The sequence below is a fragment of the Alexandromys fortis genome, unplaced genomic scaffold, assembly GCF_014885135.2.
Source record: "Alexandromys fortis isolate MF-2015 unplaced genomic scaffold, M_Fortis_MF-2015_v1.1 scaffold_76, whole genome shotgun sequence".
NCBI lineage: Eukaryota > Metazoa > Chordata > Mammalia > Rodentia > Cricetidae > Alexandromys > Alexandromys fortis.
The window spans coordinates 5,591,086-5,608,857 of NW_026067997.1; the positions used below are offsets into that span (position 1 = coordinate 5,591,086).

At 43.8% G+C, this 17,772-nt stretch overlaps 1 protein-coding gene and 1 non-coding gene across 2 annotated transcripts in view; both read left to right on the top strand.

The window, feature by feature from the left end:
- Nln (neurolysin) overlaps positions 1-17,772 on the top strand; it is an 81,181-nt gene that overhangs the window by 39,314 nt on the left and 24,095 nt on the right. The window contains exons 4-9 of the mRNA XM_050160442.1: positions 4,588-4,695; positions 6,608-6,710; positions 7,269-7,429; positions 9,570-9,705; positions 12,049-12,415; positions 15,730-15,931. Of these exons, the coding sequence (XP_050016399.1) occupies positions 4,588-4,695; positions 6,608-6,710; positions 7,269-7,429; positions 9,570-9,705; positions 12,049-12,415; positions 15,730-15,931 (1,077 nt within the window). The remainder of the gene's footprint in view (positions 1-4,587; positions 4,696-6,607; positions 6,711-7,268; positions 7,430-9,569; positions 9,706-12,048; positions 12,416-15,729; positions 15,932-17,772) is intronic.
- Positions 11,670-11,773, top strand: LOC126512622 (U6 spliceosomal RNA). Its single transcript, XR_007595107.1, has one exon. It is a non-coding gene; the product is annotated as a U6 spliceosomal RNA (small nuclear RNA).

Genomic DNA, 17,772 nt, shown 5'->3' on the forward strand with positions numbered 1-17,772 from the left:
TGTAACGGCGTAAGCGAATGCAGACAGATTGTCAAAATATAGACAGCTTTAATGGAGGAATAGACTTACAGAACCACTGTTCCCGCGGAGACCAGGAAAGCAGAAGAGAGCGCTGGGAGCACGCTCACCAATTTTATAGGAGAACTTTAGCCTGAGGCGAACACGCCCCCTAAGGGGTGGGACTTATCCCTACAGGACTCCATGTCTGCTAGATTTCTTAATTCTGCCTGTAGCCGTCCTTCCCCACGGCCTTGACTCTCAGCTGCTAGAGTATCTTCTGCTCCTGTGTGTTTCTGCTTGAAAACCTTGCCTTCCTCACCTGTCTCTTTGGCCTGCTTCTTGGGCTGTTCCAGTTGTGTTGTTTTGTTTTGCCACCTTCGCAGCCCAACATGGCACCTGCAGCGCCTCGTCCTAAGCTATTTTTAAAGTATGCCTAGCCTTTCATAGCCAGTATGTCCACTGCTTACAGTCTTGTCAGGCCTTGTCAGGTTCTCAGGAACCCAGCTCTAAGGCACCGACAGCATCTACCATGGCTTGGTTCCCTTGCTTTAGTTTTTTGTCTGTTTGTTTGCTTGCTTTTTGCCTCTCTTGTCTAAGTACCTAACCTCCCCGCCCCACATATTACATAATACTAACATTATCTGTTAGTAAATTGTTTTGCTTTGAATATGACTGAAAGCTCTCAGAAGCTGTTTATTTCTCTGGAGTCTGAGAGAAATAGGGACTCAGCAAATGTATGCTGAATGGACCACATGATATATTCTGATTATAGTTTCTCCCAAAGAAATGTGTCCCGTGTAGTGTGTGCTCAGTGTCCTCGTGTGCATCGTGTGATGGAGCGTGAGGCGCAGCTGTGGTGCCGTGTTGTCATCAGGAAGGCTGTTGTGCATTCCTCCAGCCTCCACCTGAGGTCAGATATATTAGCCTGGAGCTTGTCTCCCTCGGGTCTCTCACTAATACAGTGACTGCCACTGGTGAGGGGTGGGGATAAAACTGCACATGGAGGACACCAACAAGTTCTGTCTCTATTTTAGTATGTGCAGTCGGCCCCAGTGTACATTCTAATGTATTCAATGTAGCAAATTCAGTTTAGAATCCATTTTTTTAGATAGCATTCAGAAGAACAACCTTCAGAGTTCCTTCAGCCTCATAATTTCTTCTTCTTCTTCTTCTTCTTCTTCTTCTTCTTCTTCTTCTTCTTCTTCTTCTTCTTCTTCTTCTTCTACTACTACTACTACTACTACTACTACTACTACTACTACTACTACTACTACTACAGGGTTTCTCTATGTAACTTTGGATGTCCTAGAACTCACTTTACAGAGATCTGCCTGCCTCAGCCTCCCGAGTGTTGGGATTGCAGGCATGCGCCACCACTGCCCAGCATAATTTTTTCTTTTAACATTAAAAAAAAAAATCACCAAAAAAAATTTCTCAAAGCAGGCATGGTGGCACAGGCCTTCAATTCTATCACTTGAGTGAAGTAACCCAGACCCAGAAAGACAATTATCACATGTACTCACTAATAAGTGGTTTTTAAACTTAAAGCAAAGGAAACCAGCCCACAAATCACAATCCCAGAGAACCTAGACAACAATGAGGACCCTAAGAGAGACATACATAGATCTAATCTACATGGGAAGTAGAAAAGACAAGATCTCCTGAGTAAATTGGGAGCATGGGGACCTTGGAAGAGGGTAGAAGGGGAGGGGAGAGGCAGGCAGGTCTGTGTGACTTCAAGGCCAGCCTGGTCTACATAGCAAGTTCCAGGATATCCAGGGCTACATAGTAAGGCTCTGTCTTAAAACCTTTTTATTATAAGGCTTTAAAGAATTATAATAATTATAACAATTAAGGGTGGTGATGAAGTAATAAGGAAAACTCAGTAAACTAAGCATTTTAAGAATTTTTCTCTGCTATTTTTCATCTTAGACATCTGTGAGGTGAAGGGAAAAATAAATCCTGCCCCTCCGGGTAAAAGTAAGAGCGCCTACCATCAGATCATGCAAATTAAGTGTTAGAGGCCTTGAGGAGGAGAAGCTTTGTCCAAGGAGCCCCATGAGGCTGCTGTGGCCCAAGGGATACAGGTTTACAGAGCAGTCTAGAGCAGTGGTTCCAGCCTACGGGTCGTGACCCCTTTGGGGTCAAACAGTCATTTCACGGGGGTCATATATCAGATATTTACATTACAATTTATAACTGTAGCAAAATCACAGTTACAAAGTCACAATGAAACAATTTTATGGTTGGGTCACCACAGCATGAGGAACTGTATTAAGGGTCGCAGCATTAGGAGAGTTGAAATCTCATTGCAGCTTTCCATTCAACAGGTCCTCCTGTGAGAGTTCAGCTGAGGATTACAGAGGCAGTAATACCATGAGTGGCTGGAGCTCAACAGTGGCCTTAAGCAAGGGTATTTTAGAAGGGCCTAAGTCTGCCAGGTGGTAGCGGCACACGCCTTTAATCCCAGTACTCGGGAGGCAGAGGCAAGCAGATCTCTGGGAGTTCAAATGCAACCTTGTCTACAAGAGCTAGTTCCAAGACAGGCACCAAAGCTAAGAAACCTTGTCTTGAAAAAAATAAAATAAAACAGAAGGGCCTCAGTCTTCCCACAGGCCTGTGGAAACTTCCTGAGACCTTGGAGTCTGAGTGGTAAGGGAGGTCTGGTTATTAAGTCAGATTTTTGTTCAGTATCATTTTGGTTGTGAGTTAAGTATCTTAGTATGCTAATTGTGATGGGTTGATTAGACCCAACTCAAGGCTTGTTTTCCTCAGAACATACTTCAACTTGTTTTCACTTTTATTGCTCATTCTGAGAGTGTGTGGTGTTCACTTTCCTGTAGTCTGTGAATGCTACACGTATGCTCGAGTGTCTCCCTGCAGATACAGACGTGCAGGCCTGCCATGAGAACTCACGGGAATCCAGTACAGCCATGGAGTGGCCGTGAATACCACTCACAGCAGCTGATGAGACCATGCTATTAGCTGTTGTTCCAAGCTTAGAACCTAATGTCTCAGCTCCTCAAGGGTGGGCTCTCTGCTGTAGATCTCAAAGGGTCTTTAACAGTATACCCAGCTCTTGCCAGCCTGCTCACCATACTACACATGGTATGGCCTGGATACTCCTTCACCCCCACCCTTGCAGCTTGCAGTGTCATATGCCGTCTGGGACTCCTATTGCCATGCTCACACTTTAGGATAGACTTCCCAGCGCTGCTGAAACCAGCCCTGATGAGCCCGCTAACGACATCCGCAGGAACGTTGTGATTTGAACTGCTCACTGTCCCTGCGGGAGCCAGTCCATAGCCACATTGTCTCCCCAGACATTCTGGGTTTCTTCCCATTGCAGGCACCTGCTGCTAGGATCCCAATGGGTGCCAAAACCAGCTCAGGAGAGTTCCAACTCCAGCCATGCCCACAAGCTCACAGTTTTGTGGAGACACAAGGGAGATTACAGGGGAAAGGGAGTTTAACTATCCTCACCCTCTCCTGAGAATACACTCAGGAAACGTTGAGTAATGCTTTGAGTGCTTTGGCCCTGTGGTACCTACCGATTCTTCGCTGATAGGCGAGGTGAAATCCTGGTTCTGTTCTGAGTGGTGCTGAGCAGAAATGCAGCTGTTTCCCTACCTGACACCAGCCGTCTCAGATGCCAGTGCTAAAACTAAACACCATTCATTTCAGCATCTAATCAGTGGGAAATTTGGCACACTCGGAGATGGATGGCCCTGGTCTTTCATGGAGAAAATGTCCAACTGACAAGAGGTCTGTAAGCTCCGGTGACAGACGGCTCTCATTGTCCCCCAGCCAAAGTGAGTCCTTTGTACCTGCTGAGTCTGTCTGGAGCCACATTTCCTCCCAGGGACCATGAGCTGACCAGCCACCTTAGATACACCCCACGTATCCCATGACTTGTTTTGGATGTTTTGGATTTATATTGTCTTGACTGGGGAAGTTTTTCAGCCTTCTCCAGGGCTGTTTTTGTGGGGTCCTGACTCATTTTCCCCAAACACTTGTTCATATGCAGCCTGCTGGAATCCCGTGATCTCCCTTGCCAAGGACAGGAAGGTGTTTTTGAAGTACTGGAGCCTTTTGCTAGGGTTTTATCCAGCTGTCCTTGTTTGCTATCTTGGCAAAAGAGTCTTCCCCCGCATTTGTGCAGAATTCACCCCATTATTTCTCTTCTTGCATCTCAAGTGGAACCAGGTTAACAAATGATAGAAAATTAAATCCAGATGATATGCAATAAGAAATCTGTTGTAAAAAGGTGCATTGATTATAAAGACTGCTCAGAATGAGACTAGCAAATACATCTATTAGCACTTACTTTCCAGGGCCTCAGACTCTTAGTTCTGAAGCAAGGCTGTTCTGCTTAGCTTTTGACTTGGCCAATATTTCTGTTTTAAATTAGCGGAAGCTCACCAAAGCATAAAAGAAATTGGGTCTTCAGGAGGGCCTGCCCCATAATCACCTATGTTTCATGGCTCAGCAGAGACGATGAATGCAGTACGTTGGCTTTGCCTGGGAGTTGATTGTTTGGCCGTGTGCTATTAGAACAGAAATGACTGACGTGATGGTTGATTTCAGGAAAATTGTGATTTGGAGAAGATAAAGCCCGAAGCTAGGCGATACTTGGAAAAGTCAATTAAAATGGGAAAGAGGAATGGACTCCATCTTTCAGAACAAGTACGAAATGTAAGTTTATGTTTCTTTTTATTTATTATTAATAAATGTTGTTCTTTGACAATTTACATATGTGTAAGATGTATTTTGATTACTCTTTCACACACATACTCCCTCTTATCTCCTTCTACCCCTATTATTTTCTTATTTGAGGAAAAAATGCAACAGAACCAACAAATAGAGACGAGTTTTAATAGAATAGCTCATGATGAAAATCCATTTGTAATATATTTGATATTGGGTTCTTTCCTTTTTTTAATATTTATTTTTTTAAATTATGTGTATGTCTGTGGGTGTATATGTGTATGTGCTGATACCCACAGGGGCCAGAAAAGAGTTTCTGTGCTGTGGAGCTGCAATTACAGGAGTGGTTGTTGGCTGCACAATGTGGGTGCTGGGAACTGAACAAAGTTCCTCTGGGTGAGCAGCAAACACTCTTAACCACGGAGCCATCTCCTCAGCCCCTGCTTCACCTCAAAACTCGTGCTAACCTCATTAGTAATCGAACAGCTTATAACTTAATTGTCTTCCCCCCAACACACACACCTTTTAAAAAACTAGGATCTCACCGTGTAGCCTTTTTTGACCTGGAATTTGCTATGTAGACCAGACTGGCCTCAGACTCAGATCTGCCTGCCTCTGCCTTTAGAGTGCTGGGATTACAGATGCATGCCCCCATGCCTGGCAACCTTACTGTTCTTTAATTCTCTCTGTGGTTTGTTTATTTAATATATATCAGGCTTATTTCCTTTGTTATGTTTACATTCTTAAAAAGAAAATTCCAGATTTCAGTAGTTGGCTGTATTCTCCCTCTCTTGATCCCACAGAGATAGGGCACTGGAGTTTGAAAGCCAGCGTGTAGGATAGGACACCCTGTGATTGACACACACCCTTACGTGAAGGAGATGAAAAGCACTGCTCAAACATTTTCCTGTGTGAGTCAAATCAAGACTTCCAGGTTCTGTGATAAATTAACCTCATTCTTCTTGGACAGGAAATATAAACCATGGTTTATTTCCAGATCATTTCTGTGGACTACAGAACTGGAAATAAGTCTGACAGATATCCAAACCAAGTTTTATTTGGTGACTGATGTCATCCTGGAAGATGGCACCTGCCGTGGAGATGTCAGCATCTTTCTGCCGCCTGAGTGACCTCTTTGTTTCCTGCTCATCCTGTTTCAGTGGCTGGGGTCCCTCACTTGCCCCTTTGACTTCCTGGTCAACCCTCCATTCTCTTGGGATATCAAAATTGTAGTAGTTAAGCTATGATTGGCTGCAGCAGAGGCCCATTTAAGCAACTAAATAAGTTGGCAGGTTTTAGAGGTAGATGACCAAATCGAAACCCTGTCATTCCAGACACACATGGCACTGTCTCTGGGTCTCAGTGCCCCCACAGTATATACTTTGCCAAAGTCCCACTTTGAAAACTACTTTGTGTCAAGTAGATTTCATTACCCAGTATTGTCAAAAGAATGAGATTATTTTATATTTTCTCTTGTGGTTCTCTATCATCTCCTTGGATCGCCTACCCAGTACTTTTACAGACTTGTAGAGAGGTGCCAGACGTGGGCTATTGGAATCAGTCACTGCCGCAGGAAGATGGTGCAGTGACCCAATTGGTATAGAGGACACCATCCTGGAATGTTCACTCGCAGGCCTGTTTGAGCTGTGGCTGCTGTAGAACAGGGAAGCGGGGAGACTGGGGAGGCAGCGGGTGTGTTCTAAGACAGGTTGAGCAAAGTGTGCTTGGGCAGAAGTGCACAGACTGACAGCAGCTGCTTTGCAGGGTGCATTCTAAGACAGGACTTCTGAGAGAAGACAGAATCCTGACTTCATGCATCACTGAAACATGTTAGCCGGTAGCAATGAAAATGAAAGGTTCTTTTTATTGTTAATGCTCTGTCTGTCTATCTTCCTTTCAGGAAATCAAGGCAATGAAGAAAAGAATGAGTGAGCTATGCATTGACTTCAACAAAAACCTCAATGAGGACGATACTTTCCTTGTATTTTCCAAGGCTGAACTTGGTAAAATTTTGTTGTTTTGCTACATTAGATTTTATCACCTTGCAGATTCCAACCTAAATTAAAATCCAAAGAATTCTTTTAAAAATTGTTTAGTATTGGGGCTGGAGGCATGGTCTACAGTTAAAAGCACTGGCTACTTTTACCGAGGGCCCAGATTTGATTTCCAGCACCCACATGGTTAATCTTTCTTAGTAATTTACACTGGTGTTTGTTTAATAGCCTTCAAACCTTGACAGTTTTTCTGTGTCTCCATGTCTCCAACACTGTAAACTAGTCTCTTATTCTGGGGTCTTTTATTTTTTGGCTTAATTTTGCCTGTTAAAATACCATCTGCACAGGTGCCCTGAAACATTTGTTTCAAATTGTCATTTCCTGAGCCACCTGGCCCATCAGTGCCTCCCCCATTCCAGGACAGTCCAAATAAGACCATACAGTTGTCCTCTAACTTGGATTTCAGTTACCACAGAAGATCCCTCGAGCTGCCTAAAAGCACTGTGCCCATGCTCTGTGAGCCAGAATGTGTGGGAAGTTTATTGATGAGAAAATGGCTTTTCGCAGGTGCTCTTCCTGATGACTTCATCGACAGTTTAGAAAAAGCCGGTGATGACAAGTACAAAGTCACCCTAAAGTATCCCCACTATTTTCCTGTCATGAAGAAGTGTTGTGTCCCTGAAACAAGAAGGAAGATGGAAATGGCTTTTCATATGAGGTGCAGACAGGTACCATAGATGTCTTTATTTTGATCCTAATTGAAGATATCAAGGAAAAGACGTACTTCGTTTACCGACATCAATATCATTTACTGATACCCCTGTTTGCATGAGCATTGCCTTCACTAATTCCACACACCTGTAAGACTGTTAGCCTTTTCATGGCTTCGCTGTCAGCTTGCTTGGTGTGCCACAAGCTGGACTGTTGTGGTAAAAATAGAGCAGATAAAAGCAAACAAGTTGTGTTCATTTCTGCATGTGATGTCCAGAGCTGGTGACAGGAAGTAACTACACCACAAAGAGGATACATAGTGAATTCTAGACCTGCCAGGGCCACATAGTAAGACCTCGTCTCAAAAAGAAGTAAAATATATGTATGTGTGTATCTGTGTGGTGTGGTATTCCTAAGTATACAGATACCAAATAGGAACTATGTTGAGGAAAGTCTATAAAAACAGTTTTCAATATAAAATGCCATGGTATGTCAATCTATTTAAACAAAATACTGTAGGCTGGATAACTTAGAAACAATAGGGATTTATTTTTCATGATTTTGGAGACAGGAAATCCAAGATGCTGTGTGCTCACAGGGAAGAAGGAAAGACCCTTTTTAAATCATGGGCACAAGGCAAAAAACCTAAACTGGTTTCTTCTTGTTCTCTTGTGAGCCTCTGATCAGTTCAGGAGGTTAGTGCTAAAAGGTCCCATCTCTTAGGACTGCAGCAACACTAATTAGTTTTCAGCATATTTTAGGGGACCCTTCAGACAGCAGCACGTGGAATTAAGTGTATGTACATTGTTCTGGAACCATCACAACACCTATCCACAGGACATTTCCTTGCTCTGTAACTGGAACTGCATTCATAACACACTAACTCCCCATCCCCTGTCCTTCCCACGTCTGTAAACTTGATGGGCGCAGGAAACTCACATTTCTCATGACGTGCACTTACTTAGCATCACGTCATAAAGGTTTACCATGTCGAAGCATGTCAGAATGCCATCCCTTTTAAGGGTGAATTACATGTTAATGTATGCACATACCACATTTTCTTGACCCCTTGTTCAGTCACTAGGCACTTGAGTTGTTTCCCTGGTTTTACTATTGAGTAATGCTGCTTTGAACACAGGTATCTATACATATCTGTGTGTGTCCGTGAACACAGGTTCTGTAGATCTCTAGTGTGTGTCCGTGAACACAGGTTCTGTAGATCTCTAGTGTGTGTCCATGAACACGGGTTCTGTAGATCTCTAGTGTGTGTCTGTGAACACAGGTTCTGTAGTTCTCTAGTGTGTGTCTGCTTTCAGTTCTTTAAATATTTGCCCAGAGTATAGTCGAGATTATATGATGATTCTGTAGGAGTTTTATTTTTGGTTTAGGGGGAGTTGTGTAGTTTGGGGGTGTTTGGTTTTGTTGAGACTGCCTGTCACATAGTCCTGACTGGCCTAAACTCTGTACGTAGCCAGTGAGAATCTTGAATTCCTGAGCTTCCAGCCTCCACCTCCCATGGCCACCTTTCCGGGCATGTGCCACCATGCCTGGTTCATGTAGTCCTGGGCACCAAGGCCCAGGTTTCGTGAGTGTGAGGCAGCACTCTGCCCATCCCGCTCTAGTTCCAGCCAACCTGTGCATCTTTTGAAGACTCCCATATTTGTAGAGCCATTGGACCACTTTACATTCTCGTCAGCGGTACACCAGGGCACCAGTTTCTCTCCATCTTTATCAGGACATTATTTTCCATGTGTGGATACAGGATAGCAAAACAAATTGGTGTGAAGTAAAAATGGTGTGTTTTATGCTGTGTATAATTTTCCACAAACACATCAGAAAGTTGTAATGAGTATTCTGTACACTTGTATAATTGAAGAAAATAAGTAAGAAATCACAATAGTGCATGAAGCATATTTTTACCCCGAGTTTACAGCACCTCAGAGTTTATGAAGAATGTACAGCTCTCTCCAAAGTATACATTTTATAAATTATTTCAGGAATACCATACCACATTTTGAAATTATCCTAATGCTGAAATGGAAGCCGTAGTTGAGGATCTGAAGCGATCTCACGGTCTCCCAGCCTCACTAGTGTGTGCCTGTTCTAGTGCCATGCATTAGGTTGATGGTCTTCTGCGTTTGTTGTCCTTGTTCCTAGGAAAACACTGCAATTCTGCAGCAGCTCCTCCCGTTGCGAGCACAAGTGGCCAGACTTCTCGGCTACAACACCCATGCTGACTTTGTCCTTGAACTGAACACTGCAAAGAGCACGCGCCGTGTGGCAGCCTTTCTAGGTCAGTCCTTTATTTATTTAGGGTCAGTTGTATGGTTTTGTTTTTTTGTTTGTTTGTTTTCTCTATGACATCTACTGTATAATATCCCTTAACGTCAGTTCAGCTAGGCACCTCAGCTGCTTTCGAGAGCATCCTGGTTTCAGGAGAAGGGTATTGATCTGCTCTTACCTTAGATGAACTCACAGTTCTTGAGGCTGCTGGGGTTGTCTACCTCATATCTTGTTGGTACATGACTCTTTGTTTTACTCATATTGGGTGTGGACAAACAGACTGTTAGCTCAGGGCCTTTATTCACTGCCAGTTGGTCTGTGAAACCGTACTGTGGCTACTGATTGGTGTATGAAATAAACCGAAGCTATGGTATAAAATAAAACAGCATATACAAACAAAAACTGGCACCTACCCACCAAAGCCCACTTTCTATAGAGTTCATCAAAAGTGTCCCCTAAGTACTGTTGTCAGTTTCAGTTTAAGTCTTTTTTCTTACATTTTTTTTTTAAGTAAGGTTACCTAGATCTGGTGGCACAGCCTTTAATCCCAGCATGCAGACAGATCTCTGAGTTCAGGGCCAGCTTCGTCTACGTCATAAGTTCTAGGCTAGCCTCAGCTACATAGTGAGACCCTGTCTCAAAGAAGAAATAGTAACAACTCTGATTTCTGGTCCAGGGAGATGGCTCATGGCTCAGTGAGTACAATGCCTACTACATAAGAATGAGGACTGGAACAGAATGCCGCCAACCCACGTGAAAGCCAGGCCAGCATGGTGGCCACCTATAATCCCCACATTCAGTAGGCAGAGGCGGGGCATCTGTAGGGCAAGCAGGCTAGGTTCAGTTAAGAGGGCCTGCTTCAACAAAGTGTAGACTCAATTCTGGGCTTCCACACACATGCCCACAAGCATGTGAGCCCATATGCATGCATAGAATGCACAAATGGGTGCCTCTACCTCTTGAGTACTGGAGATAAAAGCATATGCTACCACACCTAGCAGACTTTAAGATGCTACTAAAATTACTTTATTCTTCAAGAAAATGTCGAAAGTATTTCCTTCTGTTTTTAAGTGGGAAATGATTAATAAGGAATAAAAACTGGGCATGGTGGTAAACACCTGTAATTCAAGTAGTCAGGAGGCTGAGGCAGGAGGATGCCATGAATTTGAGGCCAACTTGAGTTACGTAGCAAGTGGCCAGTCAGAGAGCCATGGTGTGAGACCCTATCTCAATAAGCTAAAGAATAAAACTAGAATGATAAAAATGGGCTAAGAAATTATCTTTTAGCCCAAATTTTACTCCGCTGTTTTTCTCAGTAGTCATTTCATAGTTTACTTGTGTATATGCTGGAACCATAACCTGTAAACAGGGCCCCATCAGTGATACCCTGTGATTCGTTTGTGTGTTTCTGAGACATTAGGAATAACTACCTTGGGTTAGGAGTAGAAGGCCTCATGCTAAAGGTAGAAACACAGGCAGGATAAAAAGAGGTCCTTTCCCCAGAGTCTCCACTTGGGGGAAGGACAGAGATGTGAACGGGTAACTGCTGGGAGATGTGTTGTCCAGGAGGATGGCTCAGCTTCCTCTCTTCACAGCATTCTTGGGCAGCTGCCACCATCTCACACCCATGTCCAATACAGACCCAAGCACGACTTTATCTTTACATAGTTAACAAACTGTGAAAAGAAGTACAGAACAGCTTATTTAGTCACTTTTAAATCAGATGATCAGAATTTGAATTCAGTATTAAATTGTGAAATCTAGAGCTGCTACCTCCAGATCCTCCTCCTCCGTAAATCCCAGACTGAGCTTGGGGAAGGAGGCCAAACCACTGTCAAATGTGCAGAGCGGCTTCTAGATGGTGTTGCCTGCAGTTCCCAGGAGTTGTTTTAGGAACATAGCTTACTGAGGAATAGGCACACACACACTTAGTTTACCATTGCTTTGTGCTGAACTGTAATATTCCTGGGTCAGGTGCTCGCTTCAGCAGCACAGATACTAAAATTGGAATGATACAGAGATTAGCATGTCCCCTGTGCGAGGATGACACACAAATTTGTGAAGGTTGCAATAAAAATTCATTAATTAATTAAAAACATTCCTGGGTCAAGTTCTTAAGGTAAGCTTCACCATTGTATGTTGGAAGGAAACGATGACTGGGTTTTGGTTGTGTAAAAAAAAAAGACAACCAAAAAAAAGGGGGGGGGGAAGAGTCACCGGGGAGATCACCCAGGAAAGAGTGCTCTGCCCCAGCCAGTCTCTTTCCTCTGACTGACCATGCACAAAACTGACAGTCCTTGTCAACATGCTTCCTCCCAAGGACGCATCACTAACTCTGCCATTTCCCCCACAGATGATTTAAGCCAGAAATTAAAACCCTTGGGTGATGCAGAACGGGAGTTCATTCTGAACTTGAAGAAAAAGGAATGTGAAGAGCAAGGTTTTGAATTCGATGGCAAGATCAATGCATGGGATCTCCATTACTACATGACGCAGACAGAGGAGCTCCTGTACTCGGTGGACCAGGAGTTCCTCAAGGAGTACTTCCCCATCGAGGTGGTCACAGAAGGCTTGCTGAGCATCTACCAGGAGCTGTTGGGACTTTCGTTTGAGCAAGTGGCAGATGCTCACGTTTGGAATAAGAGCGTTTCACTTTACACTGTGAAGGATAAAGCTACCGGAGAAGTGCTGGGACAGTTCTACCTGGACCTTTATCCAAGGTACTGACTGACTGTTAGACATGACCCGCCTCTACCCTCGCATAGTCCCTGTCTGTGCTGCTTAGTCCAGAATGTCTGCCTTCATCCCTTACTAGACACGTTACTCGGTTTTTCCTGGAAGTGGGAATACTTGTAGCACCAGTTTAGTGGATTATTGTAAAGATCAAAGTAGATGACTACATTCATAGCATTTGGAAGAAGACTGCACAGCACGTAGAGGAGTTCTTTAAAGAACAAAGGAAAACAAATTAGTGTGTGTGGTGTGCATGCTCGCGCGAATGTGCCAGGCCAGAGAGGATATCTGAACCACCTCCCCAGCCCAGATAATACGTTTTTTAAAGGCGTTAACTACCACCACCGTCATCACCTACTGCATTTACTTAATCTAAAATTTCCCCCAGAGTGTTATTAGCTAGGTAATCTGCCAGTCCTCTCAAGTCCTCCTCAGTCTCTCCAAGAGCAGCACAGGGTAGTAGAATAACGAAACCCTTGCTGTTAATCTAAGGAGTCCGAACACTTGACCGACATGCCCTCCTTGAAATGTTCATTCTTCAGGGCCCTTAACCGGACTGTTTATGCACTAAGCATTATATATGCACATTTCCAACTATTTAATCAGGAATAAAATTTCAAATATTGTTTGAAGTGGGTAACTATAAACTCCACATGTTTCATCAGACACAGAAGATTCAGATCTTTTTCTCCTTAGACTACTTTCTAATACAAACCCAACTTTTTGCAATAACTAACCCATTTTACTAAATAAACTAAGGAGAATTATGGGACTCCTGCTTCAACAAAGTGTGGGTGAGTAACTCAATAACCCTGGATTGTTGTAAGGAGAGGGTCCCTTTGTTTGTCCTGGCCGTCTGGCTAGCTTACACCCAAAATAATCACACAGAAATTGTATTCATTAAAACACTGCTTGGCCCATTAGCTCTAGTTTCTTATTGACTAATTCTTATATCTTAATTTAACCCATGTCTATTAATCTGTGTATCGCCATGTAACTGTGGCTTACCGGCAAGATTCTAACCAGCATCCGTCTCAGGTGGAGGATCCATGGCATCTCTGACTCTCCCTTCTTCCTTCCAGCTTTCAGTTCTGTTTTCCCTGCCTACCTAAGTTCCACCCTATCAACTAGGCCAAAGCAGTTTCTTTATTCATTAAGCAATAAAATCAACACTGGATGCTCAGGACGAGGCTAAGTTGTGGTCCATCTGGCGGCACAGGTGTCCTTCAGCACTTAGGTTATCCCGAGGCTCTTAGAGAAAGCATCAGGAGGGCCAGTGATGGTGCAGTGGGTAAAGGCGGCTGTCCCCAAGGCTGACAACATGAGATTGATTCCCAGAAGCCATAGTAGAAGGAGCTATTCTTCTACTAGAGGGTTACAAGCTGCCCTCTGACCTCCACACACATCTGGAGCATGCACATACACCTGCACATATATACACACATGCACATACAACATGCACACATACACAAGTGCTAGATACAGTTTTATTCGAATACCCAAGAGGGTAATCCTTTGGGCCAACAAGATAGATTAGTGGGTAAAAGTGCTTACACTGCAGCCTGACAGCCTGAATTTGACCCCAGGGTCCCGCAAGGTGGCAGGAAAAGACTGACGCCTGCGAGTTATCTGGCCTCACACAGGAGCTATGCATGTGGACGTGTACACACACACAAAGATTTCAAGCAGGAAATCTTTCAACATTGCAGTGTCCTATGCCTGTCTCAAAACTCGCATCCGAAGGACAGAGTCCTCCCATCCTTGTGTTTCAGCCATACGTTTGCTTTGTTTGATATTCAGAGATGTGGCCATTGCTACCAGAAACTTAGGGAGAGCACAGAGTAACCTTTTGTGAGGATAATGACCTACCTCATATGTGGTTATATTATGTTTGTGATCTAGCACATAAAGATCAGAGTGCGGAGCTAGACACTTAGTCAGCCATCCAGGCCAGGCAGTGGTGGCACACACCTTTAATCCCAGCACTAGGGAGGTGGAAACAGGAAGTGATGTGGCGGGTGGAGACAGAAGCTCAGTTTTCAGTGACTCTGGATTTTTATTATTAATTCACGCTCCACTCTTATCTGTCTGACTCAGGAGCAAATTTGAGAGTACATTCTTTAAAGACTTGTGGGTTTTTTCTTTCTTTTTGTTTTTTTGTTTTTGAGTTTTGTTTGTTTGCTTGTTTTGTTTTGTTTTTTGAAATGAGGTTTCTCTGTAGCTTTGGAGCCTGTCCTGGCACTAGCTCTTGTAGACCAGTCTGGCCTCAAACTCACAGAGATCCGCCTGCCTCTGCCTCCTGAATGCTGGGATTAAAGGCGTGCGCCACCCCCACCCAGCATGTTTTTCTTTTTTAATCACATTTTATTTTTATTATCAAACACTGAGATTCTCAAACAAAATCTTATGACTTTTAATCTCTATCACTTTAGAAACATAACATGAAAGGCCATACTCTTAGAATAAAAGTAATTTTTAAATGAACTAAATTGAGTTTTGTTTTTTTGTTTGTTTTGTTTTGTTTGGGGGTTGTTTCAAGACAGGGTTTCTCTGTCCTGATACTAGCTATGTAAACCAGGCTGTTCTGAAACTCACAGAGATCCTCATGCCTTTGCCTCCTGGGTGCTGGGTTTCCTCGTTTTTATTTTTACAAAGAAAAAGCACGGGGCGGAGAGATGTTCAGCAGTTAGGAGCACTAGCTGCTCTTACAGAGGACCTAGGCTCAATTCCCTCCCACTTGACTGCTCACAGCCATCAATACCTCCAGTCCCAGGGGATCCAACACTGGGACTACTCCAGCACTGGCATTTAACAGTTTGCTGTCCAGTGTCTGCCCTGACTTAGGTTGTGGGGGTTGTGGGGTCCTTCTCCCCTCTCCTTGGAGGTACCTGTGCTGCTGTGGGCTTGTTGACTGCCTTCCACAGCAGTTCTCTGGCTTCAGAAAAGCTGAAACTGTCAAGACAGGAGAAGTCCCTTGCCCAATGTTATGCATCCAAATAGTTGCCAAAATTTTCTCCTTTCTTTGAAAAGCATCGGTGGGGGAGTGATACAGGGGCCAACAGAAACACTGATACAGGAAAAAAACACATATACAGATTTAAAGATAAAGCTAAGACTGACAAAACCTAGAAGGCTGGGTCACTGTTTAATTTTACTTCTCCCATAGGGCGAAGCGGCCTGTCTTCTAAAAGGTGAACCAAACATATATACATGTGTTCTGGTGTATGACTTAATGCCTGGAAGGGGCATGTTTGTGCTAAAGAAGAGTGTCCACGTCACTTTCTTCGTTTCTGTCTCTCAGGGAAGGAAAATACAACCATGCAGCCTGCTTTGGTCTCCAGCCAGGCTGCCTTCTCCCTGATGGCAGCCGGATGATGTCTGTGGCTGCCCTGGTGGTCAACTTCTCACAGCCCGTCGCAGGCAGGCCGTCTCTCCTGAGACACGATGAGGTGCGGACTTTCTTCCATGAGTTCGGTCATGTCATGCATCAGGTTTGTGCACAGGTAAGCGGTTTTCACGGCAGGCCCACCAGTCACTTGCAGTTGTTGCTTACATTCTGACTACTGTCAGGTTTCTCTCGTTGCCTGATTTTTTTCACACTCTGAACAGGTGGTAAGCCTGCAGGCACACAGTTGTCTTTATCACATCCTCTCACGCTGTATTTCACTTGAAGGTTAGTCCACTGATGAAAGATCTTGTGGAGGAACAGTGGCTTCTAGCCACCTCGAACCTTTGTTCCTTTTCTGCTACTGTTGGGGGATGCCTCCCTTTTCAAGTCTCAAATTAAAATCACAAGTAATACAGCCTTGCAGAGCCGGGTGTGGTGACATGCTAATTGTAACCCAGCCCGTGGGAAAGAGGCAGATCAGGAGCCCAAGTGCAGCCTTGGCTACGTTGCAAGGTCAAGGCCACCTTGGGCTACTTGGGAGCCTATCCCCGCAAACAATAGATGACTGCATAGACACTTTTTTCTAGGAGAAAGATATGTGCAATAGATTGAAATGAAAAGTGATTGTTGCATTGTGTGGTGTGTGTGTGTTCATGTGTGGAGGCCAGAGGTCAGCGTGTAATGTTCTTAGGAGTTGTCCCTTGTTTTTGGAAGACCTGGGGCTCACTGGTTAGGTCAGGCAGGCTGGATCCACCTGCAGCAGGCACCACCACAGCTGTTCCTGAAGTAGATTCTGGGCTTTGAGCTCAAGTCCTCGTGCTTATCCAGCTGGTTCTGTACCAGCTCGGCTGCCTGTCTCCCCTGACCACAAAAGTGATTTTTGTTTTGCTTTTTTTTAATTGTTGTTGTTGCTGGTTTTCTTTTTCATTTTGTTTTGTTTTGTCTTGAAAATCTGATAATCCATAACCCACATGGTCTTGAATTTATAACCCTCCTGCTGCAGTTTCAGATGCTAGGGGTGTATGGATTTTTTTATGGTTTGTTCCTCTTTTTTGTTTGTTTGTTTGTTCAGGGCTGTTGGTTAAATTCAGGGCATCATTATCGTGTGGCAAGCAAGCATTATAGTCATAACCAAAAACCATGTTTATCCTGAGGCTCACTTAACCTAATGTTTTAAATAATACTGATAGAAGAAATTGAGAGACAGTTTTCTAAATTTGGAATCTCTGTATACATTCATTGATCCTTTATTTTTCTCAGCCACACACATGGTCACACATCACACATACATATTCAACAATAATAGCTAAAATAAATTATTTAAAACTAGTTCTTTCAACATATTATCTGTTTATTCTGGTGCCTCCGTCTGTTCCTTAAAACAAACAAACAAAAAGGCCTAGGGGCACATGTAGTGGTCAGACTTGTGATCACAGCATGCAGGGGGGATGAGGAAGAGGATTACCCTGAGCTCACAGAAGGCACATTTCCTTACACACTCATGACCTTGGGTTCAATTCCCAGCGCTCCCCCGCCGGCGCGCGCGCGCACACACACACAGAGGGAGAAAGAGAGAGTATTTGGTACTGTAAATAAACACAGGGACATACAACAGAAGTCTGTCCAGATGTGTAAGTCCAAATGCAGCCCAAAGAACAGAAACCTTTCGGAATAATCTCAGAGTTCTTACATGATTTTAGAGGCTGTTCTCCCAACACTGGAATCCCACAGGTATTTGTCAGTATTGAGCTTTTATCGTTATCCTTTCTGTGCCCTTACACTCTCCTAAATTATGATAGTTCTGCTTTCCATTTTTCTAAAAATACTTATATGATTAAATTAGCAAAGTAAAAGTAACTTCCTTAGCTTCAGTATTATGGGTTGTTAGGTGGCCAAGTTCTAGGTGTGCATCTGACTGCAGACAAGCAAAGCTCTGCCCTTAGAGTGGTTGGTCTT